The 19406-nt window shown below is 42.9% G+C and overlaps 1 protein-coding gene across 2 annotated transcripts in view; it reads right to left on the bottom strand.

Moving 5' to 3' along the window:
- Nucleotides 1–14286: 14286 nt before the first annotated feature.
- The window catches only part of LOC308677033 (nicotinamide riboside kinase 2-like), an 828951-nt gene continuing 823831 nt past the window's right edge, over nucleotides 14287–19406 (bottom strand). For both annotated transcript variants that reach the window (XM_081343158.1, XM_081343157.1), the window contains 4 exons: nucleotides 17412–17483; nucleotides 16203–16309; nucleotides 14741–14826; nucleotides 14287–14620 (listed from right to left, as the gene is read on the bottom strand). In XM_081343158.1, coding sequence (XP_081199284.1) covers nucleotides 14741–14826; nucleotides 16203–16309; nucleotides 17412–17483 — 265 coding nt within the window. In that variant the 3' untranslated portion in view covers nucleotides 14287–14620. The remainder of the gene's footprint in view (nucleotides 14621–14740; nucleotides 14827–16202; nucleotides 16310–17411; nucleotides 17484–19406) is intronic.

The raw sequence follows: 19406 nt of genomic DNA, 5'->3' as shown, positions 1-19406 counted from the left end.
CCAAAACCATGGATGATCTCACCCAGCGGCTTCATATAGATGTTGAAGAGGAGGGGCGAGAGTACCGACCCCTGAGGCACCCCACAATACTGCATTATAATCACTGCACCACCACAGGTACAGCATTAGACTGAGTTTTAAAAACAATTGTAAAGTTTCAATGATCCATATTGTTTTATTCTCTACTAGTTTGTTAGAAACATTTAAATGTTCTCTATTAACTTGTAGAGAAACATTTCTTATTAATAAATACGATCATGTCAAATAGATGTTAATGCATATTTGTCTACCACGCCTGATCTTAGTAATTTTTTTATTCCTTCCAACTATTATGAAGAAGGAAAGATAGATAGAGGGTGGGAGAAAGGAAGAAAGGATGAGTGAAAATAAATGGAAACATCACGATCTTTTCATTATTGAGTAGGAAGTCGATGTTCTCTTGTTAAATGAACTCACAGCAAAGGCTATATAGCAGATGCTATATATTGGCACAGAAATAGAGTGAAGAAATTAAAAGGTTCTTATCAGAGAACCCCAGAACCTGGGTTTCCAAGTGACCATCTTTAACAATTCACTCCTTAACAACAGGTATAATAAGAATGTGTGTATCATGGTAGGGATGGGGGAAAGGGTTGAACAAATATAAGGTGTGCAAATGGATGTAAAAATATGGTGCATAATCTGTTGTAAATCTTGATGAAAAATCAAACGTGGTTCAAGGGGGACTGGGAAAGGAGCTGATGACCATCTCGCAAAGAAGATGGGACAATTATTTTGTGATGAATGGGTTAGGTGGAAGCAATGGAGAGCTATAATGAGTTTTAGCTATATTTCTTTCCTTTGTTCACTTGCAATACAAAACCATTAATCATCATCATCATCATCATCATGATTAGGCTGCATTAACAGAGGGATAGAATCAAGATCACATGAAGTGTTGATACCACTTTACAAGGCCTTGGTAAGGCCACACTTGGAATCTTGCGTCCAGTTTTGGTCACCATGATATAAAAAAGATGTTGAGACTCTGGAAAGAGTGCAGAGAAGAGCAGCAAAGATGATCAGGGGACCGGAGGCTAAAACATATAAGGAACGGTTGCTGGAATTGGGGATGTCTAGTTTAACAAAAAGAAAGACTAGGGGTGACATGATAGCAGTATTCCAATATCTCAAGGGTTGCCACAAAGAAGAGGAGGTCAACCTATTCTCCAAAGCACTTGAAGGCAGGTGAAGAAGCAATAGATGAAAACTAATCAAGGAGAAAGGCAACCTAGAACTAAGAAGTTAGAACAATTGGAATCGGTGGAACAACTTGCCTCTAGAAGTTGTGAATGCTCCAACACCAGATGTTTTTAAGAAGTGATTGGACAAGCATTTGTGTGAAATGGTATAGGTTTCCTGCCTAAGCAGGGGGCTGGACTAGAAGACCTCCAAGGTTCCTTCCATCTCTATTCTATTCTATTCTATTCTATTCTATTCTATTCTATTCTATTCTATTCTATTCTATTCTATTCCTTATTCTATTCTATTCTATTCTATTCTATTCTATTCTATTCTATTCTATTCTATTCCTTGTTCTGTTCTGTTCTATTCCTTATTCTATTCTATTCTATTCTATTCTATTCTATTCTATTCTATTCCATTCCATTCCATTCCATTCCATTCCATTGTCTATCCGCTGCAGGATGAAGGCTGCATGTTTCCAAACAATATGTTCCAATTGGGCTCACAATACTTGCTCCATCTTGTTTTAAGTCTCAAGTAGGATCCATTCTATGACTGCCTTGCTCCACCTGCCATCAGTTCTTCTTATTCTGTGACCAGCCCATTTCCATTTCAATTCTTTTACTCTCCTAATGATACCATATATTTTTATTTGTTCTCTAATGTGGATCTTTTTATCTTGTCTTGTGATGCTGATCACGTCTCTTTGCGCCACTCCTAGTTTTCGGGTCAATTGTGAGGTTAAGTGTCCATGTTTCACTGGCATACATTAATGCACTTAATATATAAAGATCCAATAAAACTGAGAGTGAGAAACCTTTGCCATGAAAAACCCATGGACAGTAGGCTAAAAGATATGATGCTGGAAGATGAACCCCTCAAGTCGGAAGGTGTCCAAAATGCCACTGGAGAAGAGCAGAAGGAATTACAAGTAGCTCTAGAAAGAATGAAGCAGCCAGGCCAAAGCTGAAAGGAGAGTCAGTTGTGCATGTGTCCGATGGCAAAAGTAAAATCCGATGCTGTAAAGTACAGTATTGCATAGGAACCTGGAAGGGGAGGTGGGGAACTGGCTTGCTCTGATCCCTGGGGTTGTGAAGAACAGGACACAACCAGCGAGACTTTTAGTAGCGCAATATTGGAAGAAGGAAGAACTGCCGACTATAGAAGAGTGGACTTTAAAAGTTTCTAACTTGGCGGAAATGGCAAAGATCTCAGCGTATTTGAAAGACCAATCGCAACAGAGATATATTGTGGAATGGAGGAGATGGATTGATTATATTCAGAATAAATATGGGACTAATAAAAGTTTCATTTAGCATTTGAATAAGTAGTGGATCTCGATGATGCATAACTAGTTAGTAGTTATTTCATTAATATTTTGACGATGGAGAGTTAAAGTGTGACAGAATTTAATGTTTTACTGTTGTTAGCATATTTTAGATTATGTTTGTTTGTATTTTTATACCCTGTATTCAGCTCTGGGAAGTCGGGGAGGGGGGGAGAGGGGAGGGAGGGGTTGGGGAGAGGGGAGGGGGAGGAGGGGGGGTTGTATTCAAAAATGTATTGTAAAACTTTTCAATAAAAAAAAAGAACAGGACACAACTTAGCGACCGAACACCAAGTTGAGCAAAAGAGAAGAAGGAATAGATTTGAGTGTTATTTCTGCACCCACCAAACATTCCCTCTGCCTCTTGGCAGGGATTAGTTTTCCAATCAGCTGGGCAATGGGGGGGTGTATTTTGAGGAGGGACAAACACAGCCCACAAGCTATTATTAGCAGAGACCTGTCCCTCGTATCTTTCTCCCAACTTTGGTTAAAAATTTAGGAAGCTGGCAGTCAGTCAGAGGTCTCAGCTGGCTCTGCCAAATTGCTGACAAAGAGACAGCTAAGGGTGTGATAATGCAACAAACACACTCTTACTGAGTGCCATATGACCAGCCCCTCACAACGCTCACAGGAGAAGGGGCCTCATGACTTCAGATAATCTGGACTTGGAAGAGAAGGCCCATATTTGGATCAAAAGCAGCCTAGGGACCTTTTTTTTTTTGCAGCCAGCAAGTTGCTACTGATGTGGTAAGAATGCAACCCCCCTCATCCTTTTTACTATGCCCCCCCCCAAAAAAAATCATAAGAATAAAGCTGAGAAAAAGAAATACAGCAACAATGTTTGGCTCATGAAGCCCCTGGCTATTGTGAAAAGCAGAAACATTAAAACAAGTCTGTAGATTACAAAGATCGCTCACTGGAGGCAATAGACAGACTAAAGATGAGGGGGTAAAATTAATGCCGTTTGTTTGACAGGATTAGGACCAAAGAAGCCGATAATTAAGACCCATCACAAGCATTTGCAAAACAAGTAAAACCAACCAAATAACAAAACTCACCAAGCAAGCCTCTAGATTACGAAACGCTGTGAAAAACTGTATAAAATCCATATACTCATCAAACCAAGTGGTCAGTTGTCCCAGAACTGCAGGCTGTTGCTGGTTCTGCTCATTAATAAACTGGAACATTCTTTCAAAAGCAGCCTCCATTTTATTCCCAGCTAGGAACTGGGCCTGGTTTTTCTTCCAACACTGGTTTCATATCCCGCTTCAGGTCGAGAAAGTGAACAGGGGGTAATTTTCATTCATGCGGACAAATAACCCGAGGGTGATTTGTGAAGGGGGAAAAATGGAGGGCAGCAAAAACTTACAAAAGAAACTGCAAGCCAGGAGAAGGGATGTTTAAACAGAAAATGAGTCCCAGTGAGACATCTGCTGTGATAGGGCCCAGTAGGACATGAAATCCTGTGTCCTATATGCTGATGACATGGATTGGGGGGGGCTGTTCTTCAGACAGCAATGATTGGCTGGTGGAGAACAACCAAATGCGAGAAACCCCGGCATCCAATCAAAACCCTAATGACATTACAGCTATGTTGAAAGCCATCCTGGAATTTTCAAATATATTTTACATTTTATTTATTTCCCATATTAATAATAATGCATTTTTTAATATGGTGGTTTTGAAAATATTTATGAATTTTATTTTTCCCATACCATAAAGAAGCATGCCAACCAAGTTGCAAGTCATGTCCCTCCCAATGCAACGATATTACTTTTCAGTAAGCTGCCCGGAGTCACCGAGAGGGAATGGACAGGTCATACAAATCCTCTAAATAAATAAATAAATAAATGCTGAAGGAAAAAGAAATTTCAAATGAAAATTGAAATGGAAAATGGGCTGGTCACATGCCGTAGCAAGAAGAACTGAGGGCAGGTGGGCCAAGGCAGTCCTAGAACAGATCACAAAGCCATCCACGAAAAAGACCTAGAAGATAGATAGATAGATGCAGCAACGACATCAGCAAGAATGGCAAAAGAAACTCAGGAACCATATGGGTTGGGGGAGGAGGAGGAGGAGGAGGAGGAGGAGGAGGAGGAGGAGGAGGAGGAGGAGATAGATGATAGACGATGATGATGATAGATGATGATAATGATGATGAAGATACATGATAGATAGATAGATAGATAGATAGATAGATAGATAGATAGATAGATAGATAGATAGATAGATAGATAGTGTTGTGTACTGGGTTCTTTGCAGCAAGCAGGAGACGAGGCGAGAGAGTCCAGGCAGGAACATGCTTTATTCGATGCAGGAACTGAACTGTTAACCAAGGCTTCTATGCAGCTATTTATACCGCTGGCCACTAGGCGGTGGCCAATAGGTTTGAAGGAGCCTATTGCCACCCTGGAGCCAACCAATGGTGGTCCTGGAGAGTGTCTGAGGAGCCAGCGACCGTTACTCAACTCCCTGATTAAGCAATCTCCAACAGCAATCAAGACAGGTGGTACAGTTCAAGTAAAACAGGCCCAATACATTACAGATAGATAGATAGATAGATAGATAGATAGATAGATAGATAGATAGATAGATAGATAGATAGATAGACAGACAGACAGACAGACAGACAGACAGACAGACAGACAGCTTTTTTTGTCATAGAATGCTCAGAACGGAGTTCCGGCACCTTTTTCGGATAGAACTTTGTAGGCTAGGCAAGACGGGTTGTATGATATGTGTGAGTTCCGGCACCTTTTCCTTTTACAAAAAAAGCACTAGATAGATGATAGATAGATAGATAGATAGATAGATAGATAGATAGATAGATAGATAGATAGATAGATAGATAGATAGATAGATAGATAGATGGATGGATGGATGGATGGATGGATGGATGGATGGATGGATGGATGGATAGATAGATAGATAGATAGATAGATAGATAGATAGATAGATAGATAGATAGATAGATAGATAGATAGATAGATAGATAGATAGATAGATAGATAGATAGATAGGGTCACCTTTCCGACAAAGCTATGGTTTTCACAGTAATAATGTGTGGCTGTGAGAGTTGGACCAGAAGAAAAGCTGAGCACCAAAGAATTGATGCTTTTGGTGTCAAGTTTCCGACGGAATGAGCTTTTCAAAGGACGCTGAGGCATTGTTTACCTTAAAAGTCTTCTATTAGCCCTATAACCTCAGCGATCCTTGCTAACATCGAACGTTCTTGCTTTGACATTTGAATCATGGTGTTGGAGAAGACTCTGAGAGTCCCTCAGACTGCAAGGAGATCCAATCAGTCCTAAAGGAAATCAACCTTGACTGTCCTTTGGGAGGACAGAGACTGAAGCTGAAGCTCAAATACTCTGGCCACCTAAAGAGAAGAGAAGAATCATTGGAGAAGATCCTGAGGTTGGGAAAGATGGAAGGCAAAAGGAGAAGAGGACGGGAGAGGGGAGGAGGGTTAGGGTTGTATAAGCTCATCAATGGAAAGAACATGAATTTGGGCAAACTCTGGGAGACAGTGGAGGACAGGGAGGCCTGGTGTGCTCTGGTCCATGGGGTTGCGAAGAATCGGGCACAACTTGGCGACTGAACAACAATGACACAGTGCTCATCATAACTGCATGCCATCACTTCCTGTCTGGATTCCTGCCGCTGGGAAGGCCACAGGCTCCCTGCAGAGTGGGGATCTTGAGCAAATCCTAGGGAACAGATCCCAGCAAAATTCTTCCTTTCATCAGGATCTTCATCAAGTCTTTGGCTGACGGCATTGTCAGAAGCTGTAGCAGCATTTTTGCAAGGCCAGCGCGGCTGATATTAAGCCAGCAAGTGACTAAGCTGATCACAATTGCAACGAGCTTAGTAAAAATTCTATGTCTTCCATCGAATATTCCCTGTCGGATCAAAAATATGGGGAAAGCTCCTGAAAGATCTGCAAAAACTGTGATTTGAGTAGCTGTGCTTCTCTTGAGAGGTGAAGAGAAAGGGGGTCTTCTCCATCTCCCTAGATCGAGGGAGACGCAGAAGCAGACCCCCTTCTCCGATGACCCGGATTGACCAGGTGACTTCTCTGTCCACATTCCTCAGATCTCTGGTGACAGCGCCAGCCTCGCTTCAGATCCGTAAGTAGAAAGGTCAGCAGCTCTGTGGGGAAGGAGATGGGGATCAAATTCCCCAGCACTCAAGTCCTTTCTGCGATGTGAGTCAGTCTCTCCTGATACTGTGCGAGACCCACTGCTCCTTCACAGCAGCTGCTCTGACAGACAGAAAAAGTGTGAGAAGTAGACACACACCCTTACAGCCTTCGTTCTGTCAGGGGAAGTGAACCATTGGAGCGTTTCTGGACTGGAGGAATCCACCCTGAACAAGGCATAGCAAAATGACAACTTTGTGGTGAAATGGCATAGCATCTCCTGCTTGAGCAAGGGGTACTAGAAGACACCCCCCCAAGGCCCCTTCCAACTCTGTTAGGAGAAGGAGGAGGAGGAGGAGGAGGAGGAGGAGGAGGAGGAGGAGGAGGAGGAGGAGGAGGAGGAGGAGGAGGAGAAGAGAAGGGTCTCCTGCTTGAACAGGGGGCTGGACTAGAAGACCTCCAAGACCCCTTCCAACTCTGTTAGGAAGAGGAGGATGTTCGGTTCCAGCCTATGACCGGCCATGTTTGTGTGTCAGGGACAACCCCTTTTTCCATTTTACAGTCAATAGGCTGGAAAAACCCAACCCAAATTTATTTACACTTCAAACAAAAAAGCAACAGAGTATTTCCTTCAATAAATAAATCAAAATATCAAACAAGAGTCAACAAACAAAAGTTAAACAGAAGTATCAAGAACAGATCAGGATTCCCTTAGAATGTCTATGAACGGTTGCCTTCAGCAACCAGCCCCGCCCACACCTTCCCCTTTTATTATCAGTCCCAAGGCGTGGCTTCTCACTGCCTTCTCCTCCTCTCACTGAGTTGCCTCATTGATTTTCTCTGCTCTGCTCTGCCGGATTGCCTTCTGCTTCTAGCGTCTCTGAACAAATTCAGCTGTGACTCTTCTGAGTCCGACACCTCGTACTCACACAGCTGAGCCTCATGAGGAACATGACTGGAGGGGCCAGGCTGAGAGTCCTGCAGTGCATCAGAGCCTCCCTCTGACACCAAAGGGTCTCCAAACCCCTCCTCCTCCTCCTCAGATTCATCGGACTCAGCTGCTGGGACCACAGGCTGACAAGCACAACAGAGGAGGAGGAGGAGGAGGAGGAGGAGGAGGAGGAGGAGGAGGAGGAGGAGGTGGAGGAGGAGGAGGAGGAGAGAAGAGTCTCCAGCTTGAGCAGGGGGCTGGACTAGAAGATCACCAAGGTCCTTTCCAACACTGTTCTTTTGATGAAATTCCCATCTAGGATGGAGGGAAGGGTTAAGAGGGAACCAAGTTTGGAGTCGATGCACAGCAGCAAGTGGCAAAGATCTTATATCCCCCTAAATCCTCTAAGCCAGAGGTCCCCAAACTTTCTGGCTCAGTGGACTGGTGGCGGTTGTGGCCGAGGTTGGGGGACAAAAGGGATGGTTTCACCTACAAATGCAGCTCCGTGCACTTTTACAGCCTCATTCCCAAGGGGGCACACCTCAACATGGCCCAAGGGTTGGGGATGCTTGCTCTAAGCTGTCCCTTCCAACTCTGGGAGGAGGAGGAGGAGGAGGAGGAGGAGGAGGAGGAGGAGGAGGAGGAGGAGATTCTTGTAACATAGTTGACTAGCAATAAATTTCCACTGAGACTCTTCATGAGTGATTTTGCTTGCTTTCTCCTGACAAACTTGTAAGTTTAATAGAAAGGTTCATGCAAGGAAATCCATCGGGTGGGGATGAGTGGCAGACGAAAGTTAGCTCCTTCTTTGCAGAAGTGACCTGAAATCAGAAATTCTTTTGGCAAAGAGCAGACAAAACGACAGGCAATTGGGAGACAGGAAGCCAAAGTCAATCCTAAGATTCTATCTAGGTAAAGGTAAAGGTTCCCCCGCACATGCGTGCTAGTCGTTTCCGACTCTAGGGGCCGGTGCTCATCTCCGTTTCAAAGCCGAAGAGCCAGCGCTTGTCCGAGGACGTCTCCGCGGTCATGTGGCCGGCATGACTAGACGCCAAAGGCGCACGGAACGCTGTTACCTTCCCACCGTAGTGGTCCCTATTTTTCTACTTGCATTTTTACGTCCTTTCGAACTGCTAGGTCGGCAGAAGCTGGGACGAGTAACAGGCACTCACTCTGTTACGCGGCACTCGGGATTCAACCCGCCAAACTGCCGACCATCTGATCGACAAGCTCAGCGTCCTAACCCACTGAGCCACCACGTCCCTACAACTCATCAAATTCACTGCCGACAGAGTGACATTATCCATGTCTCCCGTGGTGACTTAGACAAAGATTGGGGTTCAGGGCAGGAAGGTTTTCCCCAGTAGGACTGTCTTCACACAGAAGACTGAATCATGGTTAATTTGATAACTGGCTATCGAATGAAACTCCATATTACATGTTTTGTGGGAGGGAGTCTCTCTCTCTCTCTCTCTCTCTCTCTCTCTCTCTCTCTCTCTCTCTCTCTCTCCCTCTCTCCCTCTCTCTCTCTCTCTCTCTCTCTCTCTCTCTCTCATCCATTTGACTCCTGTAACTGCTGTGTGTTTGAGTTTGCTGTTTTACCACATGTATGTATCTTATTTCTAGTGTACATTTGTAGATCTAGTGTAATATAAACCACATTTAATTACAAACCACTGTTTACTGCATTTATTCCTGGGTTACCTCAGCGCAATAAGACTCTGCATGCTCTGACACGGGTCGTTAAACGAATCGAGCCTCCCCCATTGACTTTGCTTGTCGGAAGGTCGTAAAAAGAGCGATCATGTGACCCAGGGGATGTTTGGATCCGTCATAAAGACCTGCCAGTTGCCGAGCACCTGCGTTTGGATCCCATGACTGTGGGGGATGATGCCACGGTCGTACGTGCGAGGACTAGACTTCATTCACGTTTTTTTTCTCCCCTCCCCCATGCCATTGTAACCTCAAACACTCACAGGTTGCAAGCCGAGACTCCTCTTGTACTCTAGCAGTTGAGCTAGGGCCCTTCCCTTAAAAACACAATCAAGATTCTAGTCCTCATGGAGATCGGCCAAGGGTGGGCTTCCTTCGGGAAGAAAAAGGGCAAGGGGTTTGCCGGGTGCCTTAAAACCGTGCTTGGGACAGGAGCTAGCCAAATAATAATTATTATTATTATTATTATTATTATTATTATTATTATTATTATTATTATTATTATTATTATTATTATTATTATTATTATTATTATTATTATTATTATTATTATTAATCATCGCACAGTCAGCCAGATGTTCGGACTGGATTTGGCATTTTTGTCTACCTGTCGAGTCCTTACCAAGGACCTGAGATAGGCAGATGTGGATGTTTCATGGTATTACAGATCTCGTCGCAGGATGGAAGCAGTTCCTAGTAAGGCCGCCTTTTGCAATTGACTAACGGCGAATTTGTCAGTGCCGATGATGGTGTTCTAGTGGTGCTCCAGTTGTTTTGGGATGGCACCCAAGGGGCCTATGACTATTGGTGTCACCCTTGCTTGCCTTTTCCACAGTCTTCCTATTTCTATTTGTAGGTCTTTGTATTTTGTTATCTTCTCCAGTTCTTTCTCGTCTATTCTGCTGTCTCCAGGCACTGCCACGTCCACTATCCAGACTTTTTTGTCTTTCTCATCCACAATTGTTAAGTCCGGGGTGTTATGTTGCAGGTGCTTGTCTGTTTAAATTCTGAAGTCCCAGAGCAGTTTAACTCTATCATTTTCTATGACTTTCTCTATTTTATGATCCCAGCAGTTATTGCTTACAAATAATATTTCTTGCAGATCTTCCAATGCACCATTGTTGCTACTTTGTCATGCCGCTGCTTGTAGTCAGTATTATTATTATTATTATTATTATTATTATTATTATTATTATTATTATTATTATTATTATTATTATTATTATTATTATTATTATTATATTATTATTATTATTATTATTATTATTATTTCTGCTCTATTCTATTCTGTATTCTTTTCTCTGTTCTATTTCTATTCTATTCTTCCATTCTTCATTTCTCTTATTATTCTATTCTATTCTATTCTGTTCCGTTCTGTTCCGTTCCATTCCATTCTATCCTATCCTATATGCCAGATGTTGAAACAATGCCTGGGAAGCCATTAGATCTCCCCAAGCAGGCTACTCTTTGACTATGGCCACATTCAGCTCTCCCAGCTGAACACCTGTTTCTACCAACGGCTGTCTTAACAAATCAGTTGCTCAGGGAAACGTGGCTGTGGCCTTTCCAAGAAGCACCGTCCCTGCAGGTCCCTGCATCCTTCCTCAAAGCCACGCTCTCATGCCACGTCTGGTCCTCAAGTCGCCCAAAAGATTGCCAGGCAAATTGGGTTGCTGCTTTGACCCCTGAGCACCAGGCACCAAGCGGACACTGTCATTACCGTTTTAAGGAAGGACAAGCTAGACATCACCTGCCGGTACCAATTGCTCCTCTGAACAGGTGGAGGGCAGAGCTGGGAGAACGGAGTCCCTACCCGAGGACACCTGTCTTACAGGTGACTAACAGATGGCAGGCTCAGAGATTCTATGCACCTGTTACCAGTTAGTAGAGCTATTTCTGAACACCAGTCTAGGACTGGAAAGAGAGCACCAAGGTCCTAAAATAGCCCAGCTGACGGATTGCAGGCCTGGATTGAAACTGACCTTCTGGGTAAACGCTCTCAAGATGGTCCTCTTACAAGCCATATATGCTTTGTGTGTGTGTGTGTGTGTGTGTGTGTATATATATATATGTATATATATATATGTATGTATATATATATGTATGTATTTATTTATATATATATATATATATATATATATATATATATATATATATATATATATATATATATATATATATATATATATATATATATATATATATATATATATGTATATATATATATATGTATATATATATGTATGTATGTATATATATATATATATATATATATATATATATATATATATATATATATAAGGGACACGGTGGCTCAGTGGGTTAGGACGCTGAGCTTGTCGATCGGAAGGTCGGCAGTTTGGCGGGTCGAATCCCGAGTGCCGCGTAGCAGAGTGAGCGCCTGTTACTCGTCCCAGCTTCTGCCCACCTAGCAGTTCGAAAGCACGTAAAAATGCAAGTAGAAAAATAGGGACCACTACGGTGGGAAGGTAACAGCGTTCCGTGCGCCTTTGGCGTCTAGTCATGCCGGCCACATGACCACGGAGATGTCCTCGGACAAGCGCTGGCTCTTCGGCTATGAAACGGAGATGAGCACCGGCCCCTAGAGTCGGAAACGACTAGCACACATGTGCGGGGGAACCTTTACCTTTTACTATATATATATATATATATATATATATATATATATATATATATATATATATATATATATATATATATATATATATATATATATATATATATATATATATATATATATATATATATATATATATATATACATATACATATATATAAAATAAACAATTAAAAGCAATTATAGAAGATCCTTTGAAGGTGTTGACCCACATCAAGCTTTTAAATGTTCTTCGGAAAATCAGACCCCCCCCCCCAGAACAGATGTCTCGTTTCCTCGTGTGAACTCAGATACAGGTCAGGGAGCCATTCAGACTGGCTCCAGTTTGGCAAAGGAGTGAATCAAGGAGCATCTTCTCATTTATTCATCTGTATTCTAAGCGTCTGTTGAGGGAACCGGGATTGCTAGGATAAGCAAAGTATTAAAACTAGAGAAAGAGCCATCAATAACTTACACTATGCTGCTGATCACCATTCTGATAGCCGAATCTGCAAAAGATTTGCAAACTCTAGTAAGGAAAGTCAAGAAGCACGGGGGGTGGGGGGGATGAATTGTGATTAAATAAAAAGAGTGGACTAGTGGGAACCTGGACAACGAACAGAAACCAGCCTTCAGAATTAAGTGACGATACTGAAAGTTGAGCAACAATGAAGGCTTGGAAAATATATAGGTTGTGGTGACGCGTTTATACATTCCCAAGATCAAAATTGTCCAAGGATTAGGGTTAGGATTCCTTGTGACAGTCTGGAAGCAAAAGTTGGTCTTTGAAAAAGCAGGAAAGACAGATGTCTATGGAGATTCTCAGTCCTCCAAGTCATGGTTGCCCCAAGGGTGCTTTTTCCAAGAGGCACCTGGATTTCCTTGTTTTGCTTTGAAGACATTTCACTTCTCATTGAAGCAGCTTCTTCCACTCTGACTGGATGGTGGGGAAGGGAAGGATTTATAATTTGTAGATAGCTGGTTATTTGCATTGAGGCCACTTGGAGGTGGGAGGGGGAGGGATACAACACCATCTATCCCCAATCCACAACAGTCCTTCTAGCATTTCCAAGGCTTCACACCCATTTGCACCACTCAGGTGACCTTGATGAGACAGATAAACCTCCAAGTGGCCTCAATGACTCTCTAAAAGAATACGAATGACCAGCTGTCTTCAAGGAGTATAAATCCTTCCATTCCCCACCATCCAGTCAGAGTTGAAGAAGCTGCTTGGATGAGAAGTGAAACGTCTTAAAAAAAACCCAACAAAGTCTAGTTGCCTTGTGAAAAAGCACCTTTGGGACAGAAAAGAAAGAATTGACATCATTGAATTTTGATGTTGGAGAAAGCTTTTGAGTATACCATTGGACAGCCCAGAATAAAAATGGATGTATATTTGTTCTTGAGTTCACACTTAAGGCATAAGTGACCAGGCTCAAATTATATTTTGGAGATATTGAGGATATTGAGGAAGCTCCCTTGAGAAGTCTACAATGTTGGGAAATGTGGAAATAAGTGTAACCAGTAAGAAGGTGGATGGACTTGCTTACTGTTCCAATGGAAGATCTGAAGCCAGGTTTTCCAAACTTGGCCACTTTTAAAGACTTGTAGACTTCAAGTCAAAAACATGGCTTTTTGAGTTAGCTGGCCTGGACTGAGGGGTTTTAAGGTTTTTAAATTCTAATTTTAAATTTGGGGGCTATTGATTTAATTTTATTTTAATTTTTATATTGTATTGTTTTAATTTTGCCCTGTAAACCGCCCTGTCCTTTGGGAAAAGGGCGGTATATAAATTGAATTAAATAAATAAATAAATAAATAAACAAACTCCCAGAATTCCTCATGCTGGCCGAGGAATTTGGGGAGTTGAAGTCCACAAGTCATAAACGGGCCATAGTTCCCCACACTGACTCAGGAATTCTGGAAGTTGAAGTCCACAAATTATAAAATGGCCATAGTTCCCCAAACCGGCTGAGGAATTCTGGGAGTTGAAGTCCACAAGTCTTAAAGTGGCCGAGGTTGGAGACCTCTGATCTGAAGGATGGAAACAGACCATCCTGGAAGACCAACTAGATGGCACACAAGCCATAAACACTGGGGCTGCATCATCGAGTTTCTTTCATCATACCCACCAGTCATATTCTGCTGGGAGATGAAATGTATAATCTTGGAATGGCTAAAACTCACTTCACATTGCCTCTATGGTGGGTAGGTGGGCCATGAGGAGGTATGTGAGGGTTTTGGAGAGAAAAGTATGATGACCCACCCCAGAGGTGTTGCAGATGCAAAGAGCTGTGACAGTTCCCGAGTACGATATACAAAATGTCTCAATCTTTATTGAATATACACTGTGGTATTTATTACACAAATAGTTACAGAAGATATTATTGTTAAAGGACATAAGCGGTAGTATTTTACAAAGTTCATCCAAGTATAAAAATGCAGCTGAAAAACGTAATATCAGTGGAATATAAAATAAGAAGATAAAAAACTGCCCACAGATGTGTGGTCAATAAGTTGTCTTAGCGTGCAATTATATACATAAAGTTGTTTCCTAAAGGACAGTGTCCAGCAGGTGTTTTTAAACTCAATTCTCCATGTTTCTGCCAAAGAAAAAAAAGTATTTACATCAAATCTGTACATAGATCTTTCTGTTTCCGACAGATCCTGGAAAAAAAAACAAAAAGCAAGACGTTGACATCTAAACTATGAAAATTGGTAATTATTTTATTGCAAAGCAGTAGTATTTCCTCCCTCGCCCCCGAGTCCAATCAGGAATATATTCACCTATGAACGGTTCAAGAGCGTGTTCTGAATATCTTCAAAGACCTGCAAATAAAGGTCATCTCGGGACTTCAATCCATCCAAATAAACTGAAAATAAGAATGGATAATTACCAAATTTGCATGTCGTTACATTGAGAGTGAACTCCAACTTTCAGCAGGCATGTAGAGATTTATCCCAGGAATTAGTCAAGACGTAATGCCACAATTCTAATGACATTTCTGGGGAAAGCTTCAATGAAATGTCCTTAACATTCCTTAGGTGAATGTCCACGGAGATTCTCCATCATCCAGGTCATGGTTGTCCCAAAGGTGCTTTTTTCAGGAGGCAACTGGACATTCTTGTTTTTTCTTTGAAGATGTTTCGCTTCTCCTCCAAGAAGCTTCTTCAGCTCTGACTGGATGGTGGGGAATGGAAGGATTTATACTCCTTGCAGACAGCTGGTCATTTGCATTCTTTGAGAGTTGTTGAGGCCACTTGGAGGTTTATCTGTGTCTTCAGGGTCACCTGAGTGGTGCAAATGGGTGTGGAGCCTTCTTGGAAATGCTGAAAGGACTGTGTTGTACACTGGAGATAGATGGTGCTGTCAGCAGTTCCAAACAAGGCTCCAGACCCATTTGCACCACTAAGGTGACCTTGAGCTCACAAGTAAACCTCAAAGTGCCCTCAGTGACCCTCTAGAAGAAGGCAAATGACCAGCGGTCTGCAAGGAACATAAATCCTTCCATTCCCCACCATCCAGTCAGAGTTGAAGAGGCCTCTTGGATGAGAAGCGAAACGTCTTCAAGGAAGAACAAGAAAATCCAGTTGCCTCTTGAAAAAAACCACCTTTGGGACAAGTAGGGATTGTGATTTGAGAGTTTAGAAACAGGAAGAGTTTCTGCCCATCCAATTCGATCTAGAAGATTGGGCGTGCTGCCGGTGCCATCAATCAAAGAATGTTGGCTGGTGGGGATTAGAACAGAGTTCCCCAACCTTTCCAGCTTTGAGGATGGAGGAGGGAGATGGGGGGGACAGGGGATGGTTCTGCACAAGCAGCGGGCACGCGCACCTAGCCTTTACACAAATGGAGTGTGAGCACGCTCGCTCGCTGCTCGGACAAGTGGGGATATGCGTTTTTGCTTCCCTCTTTGGGCAGCCCGGTTGTGAATGGCTCACGGCCCAGGTTGGGCCGTAACCCAGGGGTTGGGGACCCCTGGATTAAAAGAGGGGCCTTTTCCGTAGCGGCCCCTGGTCTGTGGGAATATCCTCCCCTTGGAGATTAGAATGGCCCCAACTCTAACGCTTTCTAAAAACTTTGATTTATTTTTCAAATTTATGGACTGCGCCTCTTAGCCAGAGGTAAACTTTTCTCACCCAAAATTGTTCACTAAGACATTTTTCAGCCCCTAGCACTTGCCTCGTTCACATTTATTTGACCCAACCCCTTCTTAATTGCAGTCAGGTTATGCCAAGAGTTTCTTACCAACGTTGACTTCATTGGCCTTCATTTCCTTCCTGTGTTTAAGATACATTGGCCAGACGTGACCGTCAAATAGACCGGGAGGGTCAGGAACGGTGTATTTACGTGTACTGAAGGGAAAAAGAGAGAGGAGAGGAGAGGAGAAGGGAGGAAGGAGAAAGAGGAAGGAGAGGAAAAAGGAATGGGTGTGGAGGCAAGGGAAGAAGAAGAGAGGAGAGGAGGAGAGGAGGGGAGGGGAGGGGAGGAGAGGGGAGGGGAGGGGAGGGGAGAGGGGAGGGGAGGAGAAGAGAGAGGGGAGAGGGGAGGGGAGAGGAAAGGAGAGGAGAGGGGAGGAGAGGGGAGAGGAGAGGAGAGGAGAGAGGAGAGGAGAGGAGGGAGAAAGGAGAAAGAGGAAGGAGAGGGAAAAGGAATGGGTGTGGAGGGAAGGGAAGGGAAGAAGAGGAGGGGAGAGGAGAGGAGAGGAGAAGTTGAGCTGCACAGCTTGTACACAAGAGAATAATCAACAAACAACTCCAATCAAAACAATCAATCGAATTCAAAATTTTAAGAGCTTTCACCAGCAAGGTCGGTAACCCTCTCCCTGGAATTGCAGCCTAAACATGGAGCCAAGTTCTGCCAAGGTCAAGCTGGGGAGAAGAATGGCTTCAAGTCAACTGGCTTGACGCAGGCAGAGCCAACGGCCTACACATCAGCCCAGGAGCAGAGATACACTACAGAGTCCTCTACTCTGCAGGAGGCAGATCCTCAAAGTCCAGCTGTCGTCTTCTTCGTTCTGGCCGCAGCAAAGCTACTCTTCTAGTGAGGTTGAGCCCATGAATCTAGTCCCTAAGGTTGGAGTGGAGCTTCTGGAGAGGATAGATTGACGTAGACCTTCTCCTCTTCCGATCTTCCCCAGCTTGCTTTGTGCAGCAGCCTTGGTCAGCCCTGTCCCACCATGAACTGCCACCCTGCCAGGTGGGCACCCGGACAGGTGTTGCAAGAGGGCTGCAGGTGAGAAGTTAAATGAAGTCCCGGGATCTAATAAATCTACATCACCATCATCACCGTCATCAATTAATTTACCTGCTGCCCAACTCTCTGAAAAGGGGTGTTTGGGAACGTCATCTTAGCAAAAGCTTTCTCGTTCTACAAACTCTGTTACCGTCAAGGAACAGGGGTGGGAGGGGGGGACATTTTAGCCCTCCACGCATCAGGTCACAAAAGGGTCCTTACCTCCTCCTCCGTTTGCTCTCATCATAAGGAACGGCCAAGTAGTAGCGCTTATCAAACAAATCCACCAAAGGCCTACGGGAAAGAAAACAGGACCAGCGCATTTCACATTTGGCACGGCACTTCATAGAATCCTAGGATTGGAAGGGACCTTAGAGGTCCTCTAGTCCATCCCAGTTCACAAGCTAGGAGCTTCATACCATCTCAGACTAATTGTTGTCCGATCATGAGGGGTACAATTCCACTAAACCCCCATCTTTCTAGCACTGCTGTTCAGCATCTTGTGTTTACATCTTCCCTTGGGATACTAGAATAGAATAGAATAGAATAGAATAGAATAGAATAGAATAGAATAGAATAGAATAGAATAGAATAGAATAGAATAGAATAGAATAGAATAGAATAGAATAGAATAGAATGGAATGGAATGGAATGGATATATTGAGGATATATCCTCAATATAAGGAGAAGGAAAAGTTGGAGGAGAAGGAGAAGGAAGAGAAGGATATGGAGAAGGAGAAGGAGAAGGAGAAGGAGAAGAAGAGAAGAGAAGAGAAGAGAAGAGAAGAGAAGAGAAGAGAAGAGAAGAGAAGAGAAGAGAAGAGAAGAGAAGAGAAGATGGAACATAATAGAAGATGGAATAAGAAGAGAAGAGAAGAGAAGAGAAGAGAAGAGAAGAGAAGAGAAGAGAAGAGAAGAGAAGAGAAGAGAAGAGAAGAGAAGAGAAGAGAAGAACAGGAATAGAATAGAATAGAATAGAATAGAATAGAATAGAATAGAATAGAATAGAATAGAATAGAATAGAATAGAATAGAATAGAATAGAATAGAATAATGGAATGGAGGAATAGAATAGAATAGAATAGAATAGAATAGAATAGAATAGAATAGAATAGAATAGAATAGAATAGAATAGAATAGAATAGAATAGAATAGAATAGAATAGAATAGAATAGAATAGAATAGAATAGAATAGAATAGAATAGAATAGAATGAAGAGATGGAATGGAATAGGATAGGATAGAATAAAGAGATGGGATGGAATGGAATGGAACGGAACGGAACAGAACAGAACAGAACAGAATAGAATATGGAACAGAACAGAGCAGAACAGAATAGAACAGAAGAATAAGAATGGGAATAGGAATAGGAAATGGAATGGGAATTAATAGAATGGAATGGAATGGAATAAAAGAGTTGGAAGGAATCTTGTACATCATCTAGTCCAAGCCCCTGCTTAAGCAGGAGACCCCACACCATTTCCAACCGATGGCAGTCTAGCCTCTTCCTGAAAGCCTCCACTGATGAAGCTCCCACAAACTTCTGAAGGCAACGTCTGTTCCGTTAGTTAATTGTCCTCACTCTCAAAAAATTCCTCCTTATTTCTAGGCTAAATCTCTCCTTAATCACTTTCCATCCATTATTCCTTGTCTGGCCTTCACGTGCTTTAGGTAGTCCTCAGCTTATGACCGGTTCCTTAGCGATGGTTCAAAATTATGACCGATCTGAAAAAGGGGACTCACGACCCAGATGGTCCCCCACCACACTGGGGGCATTTGTGGTCATTTGGAACATCCTCTCCTGACGGTTCTGCCCAAACCTGCGTTTATTTCTAGTTTTGGCAAACCCAAGACCGTAACGAAGAACGGCTTTGTGCCTACGACTGCTGTGTTCCCATAACAACTGTCGAAAAACTTGTGATAAAATTGGATCGGTTTTGCGTCCCACTCGTTTTATGACGATTATAACTTATGCCCATCTCCATGACAGTTGTAATTCAGGGACCACCTACAACTAGGATTTGTCCCCCCCTCCCTTCCCCCCCCCCGCCCAGCCTCAAATTAGCTCACAACTGTCCTCATCACAATCTTTTTAAAGACCTCAAGCTGGCTTTTGAGCAAATCAGGGAGGACACACTGTCTTTAGAGGTGATTTTTTTATATACTGTTATGAACCAGTCAGAGGGAGAAACTCATCTGGATTTTTGTGGTGGGGAATT

The sequence above is a fragment of the Vipera berus genome (genome assembly GCF_964194415.1).
Source record: "Vipera berus genome assembly, chromosome: 1".
In the NCBI taxonomy this organism is placed as follows: Eukaryota; Metazoa; Chordata; class Lepidosauria; order Squamata; family Viperidae; genus Vipera; species Vipera berus.
The sequence above is the reverse complement of the archived record's forward strand: the minus strand, read 5'-3'. Positions and strand labels throughout refer to the sequence as shown.